This window comes from Diadema antillarum, unplaced genomic scaffold (assembly GCF_040938485.1).
Source record: "Diadema antillarum isolate AM-2024a unplaced genomic scaffold, OU_Dant_1.0 scf00000087, whole genome shotgun sequence".
NCBI lineage: Eukaryota > Metazoa > Echinodermata > Echinoidea > Diadematoida > Diadematidae > Diadema > Diadema antillarum.
The window spans coordinates 1,661,678-1,679,742 of NW_027270976.1; the positions used below are offsets into that span (position 1 = coordinate 1,661,678).

Here is an 18,065-nt window from a genome sequence, read left to right on the forward strand (position 1 = left end):
CCCCCCTTGGGATTGGGGGTGGGGAGGGGTCCTAATGGGGCCTAAATTGTACATTTCCATCTTCTTCCTGAAAACCCCAATGAATTTTCACCTAACTTGCCAGGTAGCATCCCTAGTGGAATAGAATCTCAATTCCATCAAATGGGCACCATGCCCCACCTGTAAGGTATCTTTAAAGATTTTCTTTAGAACCAAAAATGATTGAGCTGAGTTAATACAATGAGTCAGTGCGTGTATATTGATGACTTTGTTTGTTCATGGCAGAATCAGGGTGCCCCCCCCCCCCCCCCCCTTGGGACCCAGGGGTGTGGGGTGGGATGGGTCCAAATGGGGACTTAAATTGTACATGTTCATATTCTTTTTGAAAACCTCTTGATGAATATTCACCAAACTTGGCAGGTAGCATGCAGGGGCATTAAGATCTCAATTTGTTGACCTGTTCAACTTGGCACCATGCTCCCTTTGGGGGCTCCCAGGGGGCCCAATCACACCCAACCCCCCCCCCCCCAACATTAAGGAATATTTACAATTCTTCTCTAGAACCAGAAGTAATAAAGCAATGTTACTATGAGTTTGTACATTGATGACTGTAGTTCCAAGTTTGTTCATTGCAGATCCAGGGCTGCTGGGGGAGGGGGGGGGGGGGGGGGAGGGATCCAGATGTGGACTTTAATTGTACATTTTCATCTTCTTGCTGAAAACAACATAACAGATTTTCACCAAATTTGGCAAGTAGCATTCCTATGGGGATAGGATCTCAAAGTGTTTGAATGCTTTCCTTGGGGGCCCCAGGGGGCCCAAACCTCCTACGGAATATTCAATGATATTCTTCTCTACAATCAGAAGTTATAGAGTTTTAAGTCTTTTTTTCCAAACTGCGTAGTCCAACATTCTATAAAGTATACTGTACTTGGCAGGTATTTTTACCCTGTGATGGAATATGCAAATGGACACCATGCCCAGCTCAGCTCGCAAAGCTGCCCCTCCCTGCCTCAATTTTCCAATGTTCTTAGTTAAGAGTCTGCAAGAATGCATCGAAAGTGAACTTGCGATACTAAGGTGAGCGCGAGACCCCCGGGTCTCTTGTTCTCATTGTGACAGCCAACAAGGCATACATCTGAAACATATTTGGAGAAACTGTGTGTGTCTGTTTCTGTGTCTGTGTCTGTGTCCGTGTCTGTGTGTGTCTGTTTGTTTGTTTGTGTGTTCTACCACATGACTATTTGACAACTGAATACATTTTTATCTGTAATGTGTACTGGAAAGTTTGGTTAAACTGTGCACCCGTTAACATTTAGCAAGGATTTACTTGTTCTATGTCAGGTTGTGTATTTTCTTCTTTTTCCTTCATTTTTTTTTTTTCAAAGAGGAACAGTTATTAGTTTCCTACAGAGTATTAAATAGTCATTCATGGTTTGGGATGATTACCTCTGCCAAGGGAGGAGGTTATGTTTTCATCGTTGTTTGTTTGTCTGAGTGCAAAATAACTCAATACATTGTCAGTGGATTTGAATGAAACTTGCAGGAAAAGTTGATAAGGACACCAGGAAGAGATGATTAAATTTTGGTAGTGATCTTGGTATTTTTTTTTTTTTTTTTTTTTTGGGGGGGGGGGGGATTTTTGAAGGATTTCTGTCTTTTGGCAGATAGGGTCAATAAACTTGGTAGTTAAAGCTGCGTGTATTTGAGGTTTGCATATATGTGCACTCTAAAGCATGTGCTCTGCTTGAGTGAGATACTGCATAGCTGGAAGCTGATGACATAAACAGAAGGCTTCTATATTGGGAAATTGGGTGATTTTCACCATGCGTGTATAATGGGTGGAACTTGAAGGAAAAGTTGATAATGATGCAAGGAACAAGTGATTAAATTTTGGTAGTGATCTGGGAATTTTTATGTATTTTTATGCATGGTGGAAATGAGCTGCTTGGTGGAGGTCTATGCTCTACGAGTGCTTTTCTAGTTCATTTTGTGGTTATCATATACTTAGTGAGAAAGGAGGACAAGTATAGTAAATAGCAATGAGTCAATGAAACAGGAAACTCTTGTGTTGTTAAAGCACAAAGGTTGCTAGCATTCCGTGGCTGCTCTCCAGTGAAGTAAGGTAGCATTATTGTGTCTATGAAAGTCAGGCTTTTGACAGATGTGACCTTTTAACATTATTGGCTCCTGCACTAGGTCCCAAAGTTTGTGTCTACAGACAAAACCTAGACCTAGAGGCTGTTTCTGTCTGTCTATGCAGCAGATTTTGTTCCTTTGTAGGCAAAGGTACCACACACACACACACACACTAAGAGAATCAACATAACTGCCTTTTCACCAACAGAAGGAGGTGGGGGGGAGCAAGGAGTATAATGATCAGAATGATAGAATTCTATCACCCAGTCATACATAATGTGGAAGAGTCAAGAGGTTGGGCAATATAACAAAGGATTATTGACATGCAAATATTATATGTGACATAAAAGTATGTGCGTGTTTATTGTTGTGAGGAAATAATGAATAGATGGATTGAGGGGAAGACAGATTGTAACAGATACAGTTTCATCTAGCTGGATGTATAGATAAAAAGAACAGGATGAATGATAAAAATGGATATGAGAAATGTAGGAAGGGAAAAGGCCACAGTATTGTTTGCAAAATGAGAATTAGTTTTTGTGAGAGATTGGTCGATGGATGGCCAAACAGATGAATAGACAAATAGCTAGAGCAGTAGGAATATATCTGAATTGATAAAGATATATGATAGGAAAGCTGACTGTCTAATCTGACTGAAGGAAAAGACTAGTAATATATGCAAATGAGTATAGAGAGCTTTAAAGTGAAAACATAGCTCTGGTGCTCCTGCAAAATTGTCAAATTTCAAACCAAGATGTACACGTATGCCTAAGAAATGCGTGGAATAACGCATGTGTGTAAATTGTCTGAAAAAGGACCGAGTTGTTCCTGAGAGCGACTTAGCCTGGATCCGTCTGGAATAAAAGGCGGTATACCGACCTTTATTTTTGATCTAAAAATACTCCAAAACAACTCATCATCCCGGCAAATCGCATCAGCCAGGTAAGTGTCTTGGTAGACTCATTTGATATATTGCAAGCAAATATGACATGGTGCAAGACAGGTTCTCAAACCCTTACCAGAACTATGTTTTCACTTTAAAGAGAAAGGCAAATAACCGGTAGATAGATGTTAAAGTATGAACAGATGCCAAAATTGATTGGGAAGTGTGAAGATAAAACATCAAGAGAGGAAGTGTGACAGGATACTGATGGGGGGAAAAGATAGAGAAAGAGAGGGGGTAGTTTAATAAAATGGGAGAGAGATATATGATAGGAGAGATGGAAAGAGAGCAAAGGAAAGAGGAAGTTAAGAGAAGAGAGAAGGAAAAGAAGAAAGGAGGGAGAGAGGGAGAAATAGTAGTATAAAGGCAGGAAAACATGTCTGAAAGAGGGCAAATTTATGTACCAGTAGCTATATTCAGACCTGTTCATGGGACCATAATGCTGAAGAAAACAATAGGTGAAGAAGAGACGTTGACCTATATTGTTTGGGCACTGATAATGAAGAGTTAGTCTTGTTTTCAGACACTGAGGATTATGAAAGTTATGTTTTTAAAGATGTTAACTATTATATTGTAGAATTTTTGTGTCATTACATGTATGTCTTATGAAGTCGTAGTACACAGACATTGGACTTAAAATCCACTGTCGATAGATGTTTCTCCTCAGACCTGAAAAGGACTGAATAGTACTGGTGGAGGTGAGCATTCAGGTTTATAACATTTTTGGTGAGATAATGAGCAACCTCTTTTGAAATATGAAAGAACATGTAATTTCAAGAAGGATTCAACGTTTATTTGACGAAAATTGGCCTTGAAATGGCTGAGATATTAAAAAAAAAGAAAAAGATTCTAATAAAATTGATAGGCCACAACTTTTATTAGGATCTCTTTGTTTTACCTTGTTTTTAGATATCTCGGTCATTTCAAAGCTGATTTCCATCAAATAAACTTTGAATCCCTGTCAGAATTGTATGCTCTTTAACATTTTATGAAGAGGTTTCTAAGTATCTTGCAAAAAGTTAAAAGCTGAATCCTAACCTCAACCAACACTATACCATCCCTTTAACTATTGTATCATAGGTATTTTGTGTCATTTTGTCATATGAAGTTGTAGTACACAGGCAATGGACTTGAAATCCATTGTCAACAGATGTTTCTCTGTAGACCTTGGAAGTGGAAGAATTTGAAATACGAAGGGGGGATCCTGAAGTATGCTTTCCTGAATACTCTGAATACTGTGTGACTGCTGTTGAACATTAGCATCAGTTTATCAGATGGAGATATTTACTATTGCCAGAAGATCTTAGTCAACTGTTATGGTAACATTGTTGAACAAAAGTAATATCAGTTGTGAAAACATCTCTCTACAGTGAACTAATATTTTGTGTATTCATTTTGTGGTAACATTGTTTAACCGAAGTGATATCAGTTTTGAAAACATCTCTCTACATTGAACTGATATGTTGTGATTTTATTTTGTCAGGCGATGGCTGCGGAGTCCACAGAGTGTGAACCTGAGGTCCTTAGTAGTGAGGATCTCCTCTTTATGCTCTACACCTCAGGGTCTACTGGCTCCCCCAAAGGACTCTCTCACTCACAGGCAGGCTACCTCCTATATGCAACACTCACACACAAGGTAGGACAGGGTCTTCAACTTGGGAGGAGGGGGTGGGAGAGGGGGGTATCTTCCTTCTCCGGAGTTGTTATGGTCTATGGTTGCATGTTTTGTGTTTTGTCTCCATTGTTCTTGCAGTAGATGAAGCAAGTACATCATTGTGCAGGGTTTTCTTTGTGTTTGTTTTGCTTTATTTCAGGGTACACGTAGGATATTCAATAATGAGGGTTCGGGGGGGGGGGGGGGGGGGGGGGTCAGGCAGGAAGATCTCAGGAACTGTGTCTCCCATTAAATGGAAGAAATATTAGGTTTCAAGGAAGGCAAATTGTCTCTCAACAGTATGTACTGTTTAATTCTCCCATGCTAAACATATATAACAAGCATTGTAGATATCACTAACAGTATTACATTGCAATTTTAATACATTATTTCAGCGTAATCTTTCTGTGTATCTCATTCATATTAACTCATTAAGTCCTAAATGGCAGGACTTTAAGGATATAGAAACACAAATTCTTTTTTTTTTCTTTAGTAGTTTTTGTGACTATGCTTTTTGTGGTCTTAGAATGTGAACTGAAATGTTATCCCAACTTCGAATGAGGCTGTCCAATTGCAGCAAGTTGTCCATTCATTTATTCCCCCCCCCCCCCCACAGTTTGTATTTGACTACCAACCTGGAGATGTGTATGCCTGTGTAGCAGACATTGGATGGATTACAGGTCACAGCTATGTGGTCTATGGTCCACTCAGTAATGGTGCCACAACAGTCTTGTTTGAAAGCACCCCAACTTATCCAGATCCTGGTGAGCAAAAACTGGTTCAAGTCAATCAGAAATTATGTGCTTTTAAAAACTAGTTATTACATGGTTTAAATGAGGTTGAAATGATTGACATATCTTGCTTTGTGATTGCTTTACTTTAGCCATTAGCTATTAATCCTATATGATAAGATTATACTGACAAAAATTATTGTAAAACATCATCATTAAAATCATACGATGTTTATCTGTAGAGTAAAAATATCTAATTTCTTTATTTTTAAGCAGAAAATTGGGTATGATAGGCGAGGGATGTAATATTTGAGGCATGCTGTTACTGTTTGGTTTGACTTATGGTGTGATAGATTAACAAGTCATATTAAGTCTTATAAAATCAGTTGAAATAGACTGGTGAGCTGATATAGTCAAGTGAGAATGATAAGGGCATTAAGTTGCTACTTAACCCATAGCGTTCGAGGCAACTTAGCGCCCTTCTCATCCTCAGCCGACGATTATTCATATGATATCAAGAGATTAAGGATTTAAACTTTGTATGGTGTAAGAAAGTGTATGTTATTCAGGTTCCTTTTTGCTAATAACTTTGATTCTACGTGTGTATTTTGCATATCTTAATCTCTCAGTAATGAGCCAGTCAGACAGACTCTCTTGTCATTGTTTACATTCGTCTCATGCACCTGTTGCAATGTTTATTTTAAAGCATCTATCTCGTGGTTTCTTCCCCCATAAGGACGGTACTGGGAGATGGTGGAACGTCTGAGAATAAACCAGATCTACGTCGCTCCAACAGCGGTCAGGCTCCTCCTCAAGTCTGGGGATTCCCACGTCACCAAATACGACCGCTCCACTCTCCGAACCCTGGGATGTGGTGAGTTTTTCCTCTCTGTCTTTCAGCTTAAAGGGAATATGCTCCATGAGAGGTAGTTATATGAAGAAAAAGTGTGTCATCACATGAACAGATTATGAATATTCAAACATGCTCATTTAAATGATATGAAAGAAATGACTGAAAGCAAATATTTAGAGAATCAGGGAGGTTTTTACTTTCTTGAATAGTTAATAGGACATGAAGAAAAGTTTTGTATTTTTCTTTTTTCTTGGGAGCCATGGCAGCTCTATGTCATGTTGCAACCTGACATCTAATAATGTCCTTCTTTGTTTATTTCATTTCTCATTTATTTCATACTTGGAGACAAAACATATTCTTTGCTCTGTGTAAAGAGAAGACCTATCACTTATATGTGAAACCTTGATGTCTGTGATAGATAAACTAATGATGTATGGTGTGATGTGTGAGTGATTCTCTCAATACAGTCATACTGGTTTATGTAATATCACCAGATGAACAGACATAGTAGAGTATCGGTATATAACATTGTAACTTGTGGGATCGTAGGAGATAATGAAAACTAATTCCACCCAGACCTGATCACATCTAAATGGCAATCAAATAAATTCATTGTAGCCACTACTTCATAAGAAGCTCTCTTTACTTCCACTCATGGTCCCACACAGGATTTTGCATGTGATGAGTACCAAGGTATTGGTATTTATCTTTCTATCAGTACTAAATGCTTGTAGTCAGATCCATCTGCTCATGATATCAAATCAATTTCAGTGTTTTAGCGGATTTAGCGCTCTCTGTGTGCTCTTTACAGCATTGTAGGACAGCCTCTCATACATTTTTATATACTGTGCAATCTCATGAAGCATCATTGCCTTATTTCAGATTGAAGAATAAAAGACTATCATATTCAAATTCATAAGTCAGGAGTGTGGAATTTTTGTTAAGAGTTTCTATCTACAGACTGTATATCTTTAATTACTGGCATATCCTTTTACCATGGCTCGACACTAACTTTTTTGTAAGACATCCACTATTGCATCACACTTCCAAACTTCTTTTTTGTGTTTCTGTGTGTGTATTTGATTCAAACATGAATTGATTTTTCATTAAAAATGATACCAATCATTGGTGTACCTCTTCCCCTTCAGTTGGAGAACCACTAAACCATGAGGCCTGGGAGTGGTATAACAACATAGTGGGAGAGGGCCGATGCTCCCTGGCAGACACATGGTGGCAAACAGGTATGATGTAGGGTATTCCCCCTGTCATCTCAATTTGATTGGACTTGTACAGCAGTGAGTGACAAGAGAAATATTGAGTGTCTCAGACACCTGCATGTACATTGAGGTTTGCAGTACGTATTCAAGGTTCAAGCTTGTCAAAAGCTTCCTCATTTTTAAACAGGCTGTGCTGTGAAACAAATATCCACTGATTCCCAAGTTATGCACATATTAATGCAAAGTCTATCTCTGTATCAGTGGTAGTGAAGCAACAGTAGTACTGAAGAGCCATTGTTATACCAGTGATGTTGTTGCAAATAATGATGATGATAGTTATCTCATCATCTCTGTAAATACAAATGTATCAACTAAAAACACCTAATTTTTGCGCAGTATGTCACAGAGAGTTTCATCATGACTGGTAGAATCAAATTTATTTGAAACTTAGCAGACTAAAAATAGGAATGAAAAATTTGATAGTTTTTAAGATGAAGTCAAATTTAATTTTTCAAAGCTCACATTTGACTTCAGAAAAGTATAGAGTAATTGCTCAGATATGATGATTCCATTTTCAAGTAATTCTTGAATGGGCTGAAATTGACCCAAATTCCTAAGAGACTTTAATGTAGCATTCATTGTGTCAGTAGTGATTCATATTTATGTTTTGATAAGCAGCAATTATGTTGACATTGCAATATTGCCATGACATACAATACCTCACATTTATTAGTGAAGTTAGATTGAATATTTTGTTCAGCATTCTGAGAATTACACCAAATTGTCACATAGCTGCTGCACAAAAGTTTTTTTTTTTTTATTGATGTGAAATATTAATCATATAATTGAAGAAATGTTAGAATATGTTTGTGGCTGATAAAACAAAAAGTCAAGGGTGGGTATTTCAAAATGATTTGAATTTTTTCCCCCCGAATTTGGTGGCAAAGCTACCCTGGCAGCACTATAACACAAATGATTTCAAAGACACCAATGGGGAGCATGTTTGTTGTTTTTTTTTTCACTCCTATAGAGACGGGAGGTATTTGTATCACACCACGTCCCTCTGCTCCCGGTGCTGAGATAACAGGAGGTCCCATGCGTCCTTTCTTTGGAATCGATCCAGTTCTCATGGATGAACAGGTTGGAAATGACACAAATTTGACTTTTAACCCTATTCAGATGACTGCATTTTTTGTGTTTGCTCCATTATGCATATCTGAGAATATTTGATGTTGGGAACAATTATCACTCCTGGCGGAGTATTTGTATTGTGTGGTCAGTCATACCATAGACCTTCAGGTCCATGGTCATACTGAGTGACCAATTGGAGCATACTACATAAAGCAAACAACTGTTGGTGAAAACACATCACAAAACACACTGCCAAAAGCTCCACATGTTGACTTTCCCATAGGCCAAAAAGGTCAGCAATACATTTTGCATTTTGGGCAAAGAAGTCCAATTTGGGGAGGTTTTTTTTTTTGTTTTGTTTTTTCATTTCTCGTAAGAGGATTCCTTATCCTCTCCTGGTGTGAAGATTAGAAACATAACAATTATATATAGTTTTCTTCTTTTTATTTATTACCGTTATTTTGTTTTTGTTTTGGACAGATGTGAAAATGTGTATAACATCTGAAGAATAATCAGAAGTAGTGTGGATGCACCTAATGAGAAATGCCAAACTTCATTTTAATCTAAATATTCCAATATCATAACAGTTGCTATTGAGGTTTCAGACTTAATTTTGGATATGTGTGTGTCTTGCATACGGTGCAAAATGTGTTCAGTGTATCAACAGACCGTTAGGATGAGTAATTCATCACTTTGAATTTTGTCTCTCAAATCTGACCTAGATTCAGAGATCTTATCTTTTGACCTTGTTTGTGATGAAGGCCATATGTCTCTCTGTTACAAAGGGAGGGCTTTTTCATTATAAAAGGTGTACCAAACTACCACAAAAAAACACACAAAAAATGTTTTTGACCTAATTTGCAATTATAGATAGATAGTGGAGAGAGAGAGAGAGAGAGAACTTTCAAAAAGCAAAAAAGACTGAAAGCATATTAGCAGAACTTGTTACATGCTATCCTAAAAGAAGAGTAGGTTCCATTGTATTTCCAATAGTCATCAGGGCTATTACCATTTACTAGTAGTGCACAATCTATGCTTTGTCCACAATTTCCACTTATACAGCAAAATATTAAATATCACAAGAAGTTATTGTGATACTTATTGTCATTTTCTAGTTTTTCTAGTGATCTACACCGAACTTACTTATTTTCATTTCATAAACTCCACAATGATTTTAGCGCTTGTGATGTAGACACCGTCCATCTCAGTGATGGGTGTATGTTGTCAAGTGCCACGTGTACCTGTGCATTTTGGGGTTTGCGTACACGCACTAAAGCGCAAACTCTGCTCGTCTGGGTGAGGCGCAGTGCAGCTGGAAGCTTATGATGTAAACAAAAAGCTTCTATATCGTGAAAATGGGCAATTTTCAGCATGTGTGTATGGGTGGAAATAAACAACGTAGCAGAGGTCTGCGCTCTCCGGGTGCTTTAATTTCTAGTTTAGTATTTGATAGTGATTGCCACGGCAAATGGAAAATACAGAGTGTGACATGGCATGTTTGGAAATTGACCTCTCTGTACAGGCCCAAGAGATTAAAGGGAATGAGGTGTCTGGAGCCCTCTGCCTTAGGAGACCGTGGCCAGGGATGGCAAGGACCATCTACGGCAACCACCAGCGCTACATCGACACATACCTCAAACCATATACAGGTGGGATAGTATTATCACCATCATTATAATTTTATCCAGCAAAATGTATGTATGATTCATAAATTGAAAAACCTGATTACAAAATCTGTCATGGTATATAATCTTTAAGCATGACTCAAAAGAATGCCCCCTTACCCTGCCTTGAAAATGAAAAGGTAATACTTACAGTACAACTGGAAATCTATGTTCTGTAGATTATGTGGTTCATAACATTGAGTTCCAATGTGTTTGATCTGATATGTTTTGTTATGATAGTTTTTATCTCTCATCTTTCCATCCATTTAAGTGCAAGTCTTTCAGTAATTCATGTGTAATATTTGATTATGTAATACTTGTGGCAAACAATTTTTACACCAGGTTTTGATCAACAGAAAGCGGTCTCACATTAAATGTGTTAGTGAGTGCACTCCATGGTATTGCTTCCCTTTGTTCAGGGTATTACTTCTCTGGTGATGGCGCCGTCAGAGATGAGAAGGGTTACTACCACATCACCGGCCGCATGGATGATGTCATCAATGTCACAGGTCATCGTCTGGGAACGGCAGAAGTCGAAGATGCAATGGTGAGATTATCCAATGTCTAAACACCTACATGTACATCTCAGATAATAATATTTAAAGTTCAGGCTTGTCTCAAGTTCCTCTGTATTTAGACCGGCTGGGCAGTGAGCAAAATAAAACAAGAAATTCATAAAACTGGTTGTTGAATGACTTGAAAAGGCCAACTGGCTGCTGTAATCTGTCATCAATTCTGGAAATTTGTGCATTCAATTTTCCGGTCACAGTCCTAATAGTGAATAAGACACTGAGAAAATGCTAATGTTTGGAGTAAAAGCTCACTGATAAGTAATTTCTCAATTGTCCATACTGTGTTAAGTGTACTATGTTAAAATCCTCTGTCCATGTTTTGTTTTGTTTTTGTTTTTTTCTGTGGATAGGATGAACACGTGGCAGTGGCAGAGACTGCTGTGGTTGGTTACCCACATGATATCAAGGGTGAAGGTGAGTTACTCCTTACAACACAGGCATTTCAGCCTAGCTAGATCTGTGAGTATAGTATATGTGTTTGTTTGCACACTGTCTGTGTCTGTAAGACACCAGCAGTTACTAAATTTAACACCAGGTGTTGCTGACAGCAAGCAAACATGCAGCAGTCAAATTACTGTGTGTGCATGATATTCCTCCCATGGTTACTGTGGGACCAGTTCAAGGTATGGTCTGCAGCCTGATATGTTGATTCTGCCCCTAGCCTTTAGTTAGTCATTTGAAGCTGTTCATTCCAAAGATGTGATATAAGGAGATAGCATATGGCAGGTTGCAGGGAAGGAAGTTAGCTCCTTGGAGATGGAAGAATGGGATGGTTTGGATTTAAAGGTCAAATGCCTTTTTTGCAGATGTCATGAATCTTTGCATGATTTAAGAATAATGTTTCCCAAAACCGTGTTTTTGTGGTAATACACCTCACAGAAATGAGAAACTAACCATATGTCACTGAAGAATACACTCCCTTTTTGTACCAAATGTAAGATTGGTGTTTTTTTTAGGGCTTCTGCATGAGTTCACTGGAAAATTTTCAGTATTTACTTTCCTCCATCACAGAGAAGTTTCCAGTGTTTTTTTTTTTCTGATGAATGGTCTAAATTACAACTGCAATATACCAGCCTATGAAATGCATGAAATTTCAGGCTTGCAAAAGGGACACACAAACCTTAATAAAACCATTCAGTGTTAAGATTTTAAGAAATCAAAGAAACTTCAAATCACAGAATTTCCTGCTAGTTGATGGATGTCATGAAGTTTTCTGTGAGGCTTGCACCACTCTGGCAATATACTATATTAGGAAAATCAAGTTTCACCAGAAGTATATCATCCTTATTCATTTTTGGGTGTCCCTTGACTTATTTGTACACCTCTAATAGCTCCCTGCGATGTACTAATAGCTCAGTGAGAAATTTTTTCCCACTTTCTTCATTGCTATTTTTGTGTTGTAGCTTATGAAAATGTGAAATTTAATAGAAATGCATCTCATATGTTCTGTACATTTGCGAGCCTGTTTTATATTCCATGCTCATTTCTAAGATGGTTTGTCACTACTTACATATTTTAATTCATTCCCCCTGTATCTAATTTAAATATCCCTTTAAATATTGTCTGGTTTATTGTAAGATTGAAATCAGCACGTACCTACTATTGTTTGTCATAGAGGCAAATATATCTGTAGTTTTAGTATGTTAGTATGATGCCCCTTGATATGCAAGAGACAGGCTTCTCTTACCTAAAGTGTGTGATGTCACAGTGTCTTTGTATTCTTTAAGTCCCAGATACTTAACCCTAACTGCACTGGGGGGGCCTGGGAGGCCCCCCCTCTCCATACTTTTGGCGATTGCATCGCGACCGCTGGGAATTTTGGATTCTCGCTTCATGACTTTTTCCCCTGAAGTCTTACGCACATTTTGATACCACATTTGTCCATATCTGACCTACCTAGGGGGTGTTATGGGCCAATTAGTATGCGCATGTCATTAAAACGGCTAATCGCTGCATATATTTGTGTACAGTTACATACTGTCAATTGACCATGGCTTGCATTACTTTATAAATTTTGCTCAGGAATTGGTTTTCCACTTGGTTCATGCTTCTACATTGTTCTGAAATAAATTGGGCAAAGTTTAGAAACAATGATATACATAAGGAATATAAAACAATAGAAAACATAAGAAATAAAAACAATACAAAACATAACATTCTGTAAAGTTAATTTCAAAAATGTTTTATAAGTGCGGCAAATAACTTGTTTGATTTTTCTCACATTTCTATACTTTTGTATTCATTGATTTTTCTTATATTTTGCATGCAAAATCACATATAAGCTAATTTTTATTCTAAAAATCATAAATTTACATAAATTTGCATAAATTATACTTCAAGTTTACAATATCAGGGACATTAGAATACAGTTGAAAAGTATGGTAGTGCCCATGGGTCCTGTAAAAGGATGATTTTACTTCCAGTTTCATTTTAGTACGTCATACATTTCAAAAGTATGCAAAAATTCATAAGTAGTAAATTTGCATATTGATAGGTTATGCAAATCTGCTGTACTCATAAAAATAGATAAGAATTGATTTATTTCACATTTGGGAAACATTATTCTTCATTATTACACAGTTTTCATGTAATTTTGTACTTGTTTAGGCTGAAATTATGAAAATATCCCCCAAATGCATAAAATGTGCATTATGAATAATTAATTAGCTAATTATGCAAAAAATTTGCATAATTAATTAAAATAAATTACACCATCAGATTCAACACGCGAAGATCTATCAGCATGCAAATTTTCAAGTTCATCAGACATTGCGTTTCCGAGATCAATGGGGGGGCCTCCCAGGCCCCCCCCCCAGTATTTTCATGGAGCCAAATAGCCCAGTACAGTAAGGGTTAAATGATTCTTTCCCCCATTTCTATGACCTTTCCAACATGAACCCGTTACTGCAGGTGTGTATGCCTATGTCACCCTGAAAGATGATATCTCAGAAAGCGAAGAGCAAATCATATCAGAGCTGAAGGCCATCGTGAGGAAGAAGATTGCTGGCTATGCAGTCCCTGACATCATTCAAGTGAGTATAGGGTACCATAGTATGATGTCACAGCCATTCATTGCCATGGAAACTGGTTCTAAACAATCTGACCTGGCCCATATATCTGTGAACACTAGTATTGTTGCTAACCATGCTCGCACCCAGTTCTGACCCAAGCTCTAACAAAAGATTGAGCATCATCACTTCGGTACTCTATTGGACTATGAGAGATAGATTGAATATAGCCTCATGGCTGTCTATTGTCATGATAATGTTTGGGGGAAAATGAATTTGACTTGTAATTAGAAGATACTGAACTCAAAGTAAAGTCATGGCCATGCATAATGTCCTGGCCATGCATAATGTCCATGGTTGAGCTTTATACTTATCATTGCTCTAATCCATCCAAATGTTGCAATATGTCGAAATAGATGATTAAAGTTTGATGCTCCAAGGATAGACACTATGTGAGATCTCTCATTGAGAAAACGTGTCACCAAAAGGAAAGTGTGTTAACCTCCTTTGTAAGAAAAATATACATTAAAAAAATCAGCATCTAGTTATCAGAAGTGCGGTTATTGCTTTAGCTTTAATCATGTCATCTTAGTTATTTGAATGAGACTTGATATCCCTTGTTACAAGTTGATCATAAACTATGAATTTTAAATGAATTGCATCATACATTTTCCCTTGTTTGAAACAACTCAAATTTGTGTGCCAATAGATTACACCCGGATTGCCCAAGACACGCTCCGGCAAAATCATGAGACGCATCTTGAGGAAGGTTTCGGCCGACAGGAGTGACGAGCTTGGAGATGTGTCCACTTTGGCTGACCCCTCTGTGGTCAAGGCCATTGTGGAGAACCATGATAGACTTACCAAGAGAATGAGTGGAACGGCGTAAGGAGAAATACCATCAATTCCTATCTCTCCGTGGGCCCTGGATACAATTCAGGAACTGTCTGAGTCATGTAATGGCGTCTTTCTCTCTTCCTGTACATGTTTTCTCTTTCAATGATGATATAACTAAATCACCAAGTGATTGTGCCTCTGAATTATAAATTCAGTTTATTTTTGATAATTTGCCATAGGTGGAAAGGATGGAAAATGAGATGAGTTTCTCCAGAGATGAATTGTGAAGGCCAATAAATTTGAATAACTGTTTTGTTCTATTTGCAAAGAATTTTTTGCCTTTAAAGTCAAGCATTGGACATTATCTTTTAATCCAGTCTTATTTGATTTCTATTCATTAGTCTAAATCATGTCATTGAATTATATTTGGAATGACCACATATTTTGTTGAAAACTGAAACTGAATCAATTTGACACACATGTTATGCTTGGGTTGAGCCATAAATGCTTGGTTTGGCTCAAATTTCCCTTGAGCATACAATGGTATACATGATTGTTAAAGTGCACTGGCATTGTAGTTTCAACTGAATTTTCGAAACACAAAGACTAGGCCAGGGTATCTCATTGAATAAAAAAGCGGAGGGGAAGGATTTTTACGTGACTAGAAATGGTTAGTTTGGATGTCCAAATATTGAAACGTTTGGCAGTTTGTCTTATGTAACATGTGACCATGACAGTGGCATCGTCTTACATGTTGCCTTGTACAAAATGCAAAAATGAGTTCATTTTGGACATAGTGTGCCATGTGGCATTGTTGCTGTAAACAGTAGCTGACACACTGTATGATGGTTTAGTCCCACATACAACAGATATGTGTGATGCTCAGTATCTTGGACTTATTATCTTGTTAAGCATCACAGGCATTGAAGGTGTCATGAAGTTTGCATGGACATACTTGAATACAAAACTTCACATCAGGGCTGCTATGAAGTATTGAAACAAAATATGATAGAATCAGGGACTCATCTTCCGAGAACTGCCTGGACAAATTGCTCCAAATTTAATTTCACATGAATTGCATTGTGTCTCATAGTGTCAATTCAACATTGTATCATAGCTTTGTTCATTGTGTTTTTTCTATTGTATTCCACACTCTTTTTCTGTAATTTTTCGCAAGTCTCTCCCTTCCTGGACAGAGTAGTAACCACTGAGTAAGGTTATTGTTTGAAGACTTCCTCACAAACACAGCATTTTATTATGTAATATATTGTAGCAGTGTTGTATGCTGGTTTAAGTACCCAGGTGTATGGGCTGTGGAGAAGAAAATAATAAAAGCATTGCACAAAATATAAGTTCTGTAGAAACAAGGTTTGTAGTACAAGACAGACTGAAGGACGTGGAAAGTTGACAGTGGTTTTTTGAAATCCAAGAATGACTTGAGTAAGTGGCAGTCCATAGTACAGGTATCATGGCCACAGGGGTTTATAGTATGTAGTGTATAGGCTTTTGCTTCGTCTACTCTTCCATATTACCCCTTATGTTAACCTCTATTGCTCTATAACCTCTATTTATTTCAAGACTCCAATAAACAATGGTAGTTTACTCCAGTGAAAGACATACTAACTGGCAAGTAATTACAACTGAACCTCCAGGAGTTTGCCTTAGTAATAGAATCGGTCACATGTATAGCACAATTGGCTTCTTAGGTGTCCATGGTAAGCAGCACAGACATGGTTTCAATATTGTGAAAAACTTCAAAATATCTTGTAAGTTTTACAAATCTAGTTGAAAAATGATTGTCTAATGAACATTTTGTCTGACGTGAGCAAGTGTCAGATGTAGCTAGAGATGATTAGATAATACATGTCATCCTTTTGTATTTCCACGTTTTCTTCTTTTCATTTTAGATATTTACATGTATGCTGCATGGAGTACCTCAGGTTTAAACTGAAAGCTTTTATTCTAAAGAGAGAGTCTACCTTTACTTTTTAGACTTTATTGAAATATATTATGGATGCTTCAAACAAGTAACTACAAAAAAAAAACAACAAGAGTTTGTGCATAGTATGGTCTGCGTTGCCATTTTAATGCAGTGCATTTTCAGGAATCTTGAAGATTGTTATTCAGAGACTAACAAGTCATAATTTGCAAAAGTTGGATCGCAATTGTAGTACATGTTTAGAACGCCAACATTCGGAGTGTACCAGTAGCAGTACGTGTTAATGTAGCATGTATAAAGAATTCTCAATAGCAGTTGACCATTTTTGCTGACATTCGTCAATGGTTAGTTGATAGGTGTTACCTGTACGTCTTCAAAACTTTGTTTCAGCCATGCAGGATATTCACCATGCAATCATGTTTATAGACACTGTATGACTTTATAGGTCAGTAGAATAATGTTGGGAATCAGTGGTGTATGGTATGCACCTCTAACACTATGAAGATTTTACTGCACACATTATTTATTTCAGGCATAAGTCTGCAGGAATAGCCCAAACTGTGTTTGGTTATCAGATGTTTCCGACTTGCAGGTAGACACTATTTATCGCTTTTCTGTTTTCATAATCGTTGTTAAACCTAAATGTTACATGCTAATTGCTTAGAATGAACAATATGGCTCATTGTTAGAGAAAAGGAAATTATGTTAGGATGCAGATAATCTCTTACACACAGACACACATGCACTTGTACATTGACGAACACCCCAGAGCATTGATTTGGCCAATACACAATTTCTGCCCAAGTCAAAGTGACCACTGTCAACAAGTATTGTTCATGTCAGAGTTCATTTTGGAGGACTTGTTGTTGGTGTTGTTGTTGAATGAACACCATTTTTTTTTTTTTTTGGGGGGGGGGAGGAGTTTCTGTTTTTTGGTGTTGTTTTTTTTGGCAACATGATCAAGCAAATAGGCCTATATTCTTAGTTTATGAAAGCAATGTGAGGAATGTACAAAATTCAGAGACACTAGTGATGTGACTCACATGTGATTGTAACTGTATTACCCACCGTTTCATTGCTGTCATTGTTGGACAAGGTGTTGGTTTTAGGTCTCAGAACTTAATGTGTACAGTATTGATGTCGGATGATAGTCTAGGTTGTTCTGCATGTTCATCATTGAGGGAAATAAAACCGAAAGGTAACTGAAATGGTATGTAATGTGCTCCCCCTTCCTCCTACTGGAAAAATTGTGACTTCTTTGCAGAGAACAATCATTTAGAGAAGTTGGTTTCCTATTGTCAGCATATTTTGGTTGTATCATAAAAAGGAGTGTTTACCTCTCTCATGCCTTGTACATTTTTAAATACATCATGTTTTCATGGTTCAAAGATTATGACA

At 37.5% G+C, this 18,065-nt stretch overlaps 1 protein-coding gene across 1 annotated transcript in view; it reads left to right on the forward strand.

The window, feature by feature from the left end:
- LOC139718020 (acetyl-coenzyme A synthetase 2-like, mitochondrial) overlaps positions 1-16,118 on the forward strand; it is a 36,389-nt gene extending 20,271 nt beyond the window's left edge. Inside the window, exons 6-15 of the mRNA XM_071629508.1 lie at positions 4,545-4,697; positions 5,332-5,479; positions 6,183-6,320; positions 7,448-7,540; positions 8,547-8,656; positions 10,170-10,296; positions 10,731-10,858; positions 11,234-11,297; positions 13,794-13,915; positions 14,601-16,118. Of these exons, the coding sequence (XP_071485609.1) occupies positions 4,545-4,697; positions 5,332-5,479; positions 6,183-6,320; positions 7,448-7,540; positions 8,547-8,656; positions 10,170-10,296; positions 10,731-10,858; positions 11,234-11,297; positions 13,794-13,915; positions 14,601-14,780 (1,263 nt within the window). The 3' untranslated portion in view covers positions 14,781-16,118. The remainder of the gene's footprint in view (positions 1-4,544; positions 4,698-5,331; positions 5,480-6,182; positions 6,321-7,447; positions 7,541-8,546; positions 8,657-10,169; positions 10,297-10,730; positions 10,859-11,233; positions 11,298-13,793; positions 13,916-14,600) is intronic.
- Positions 16,119-18,065: the final 1,947 nt, after the last annotated feature.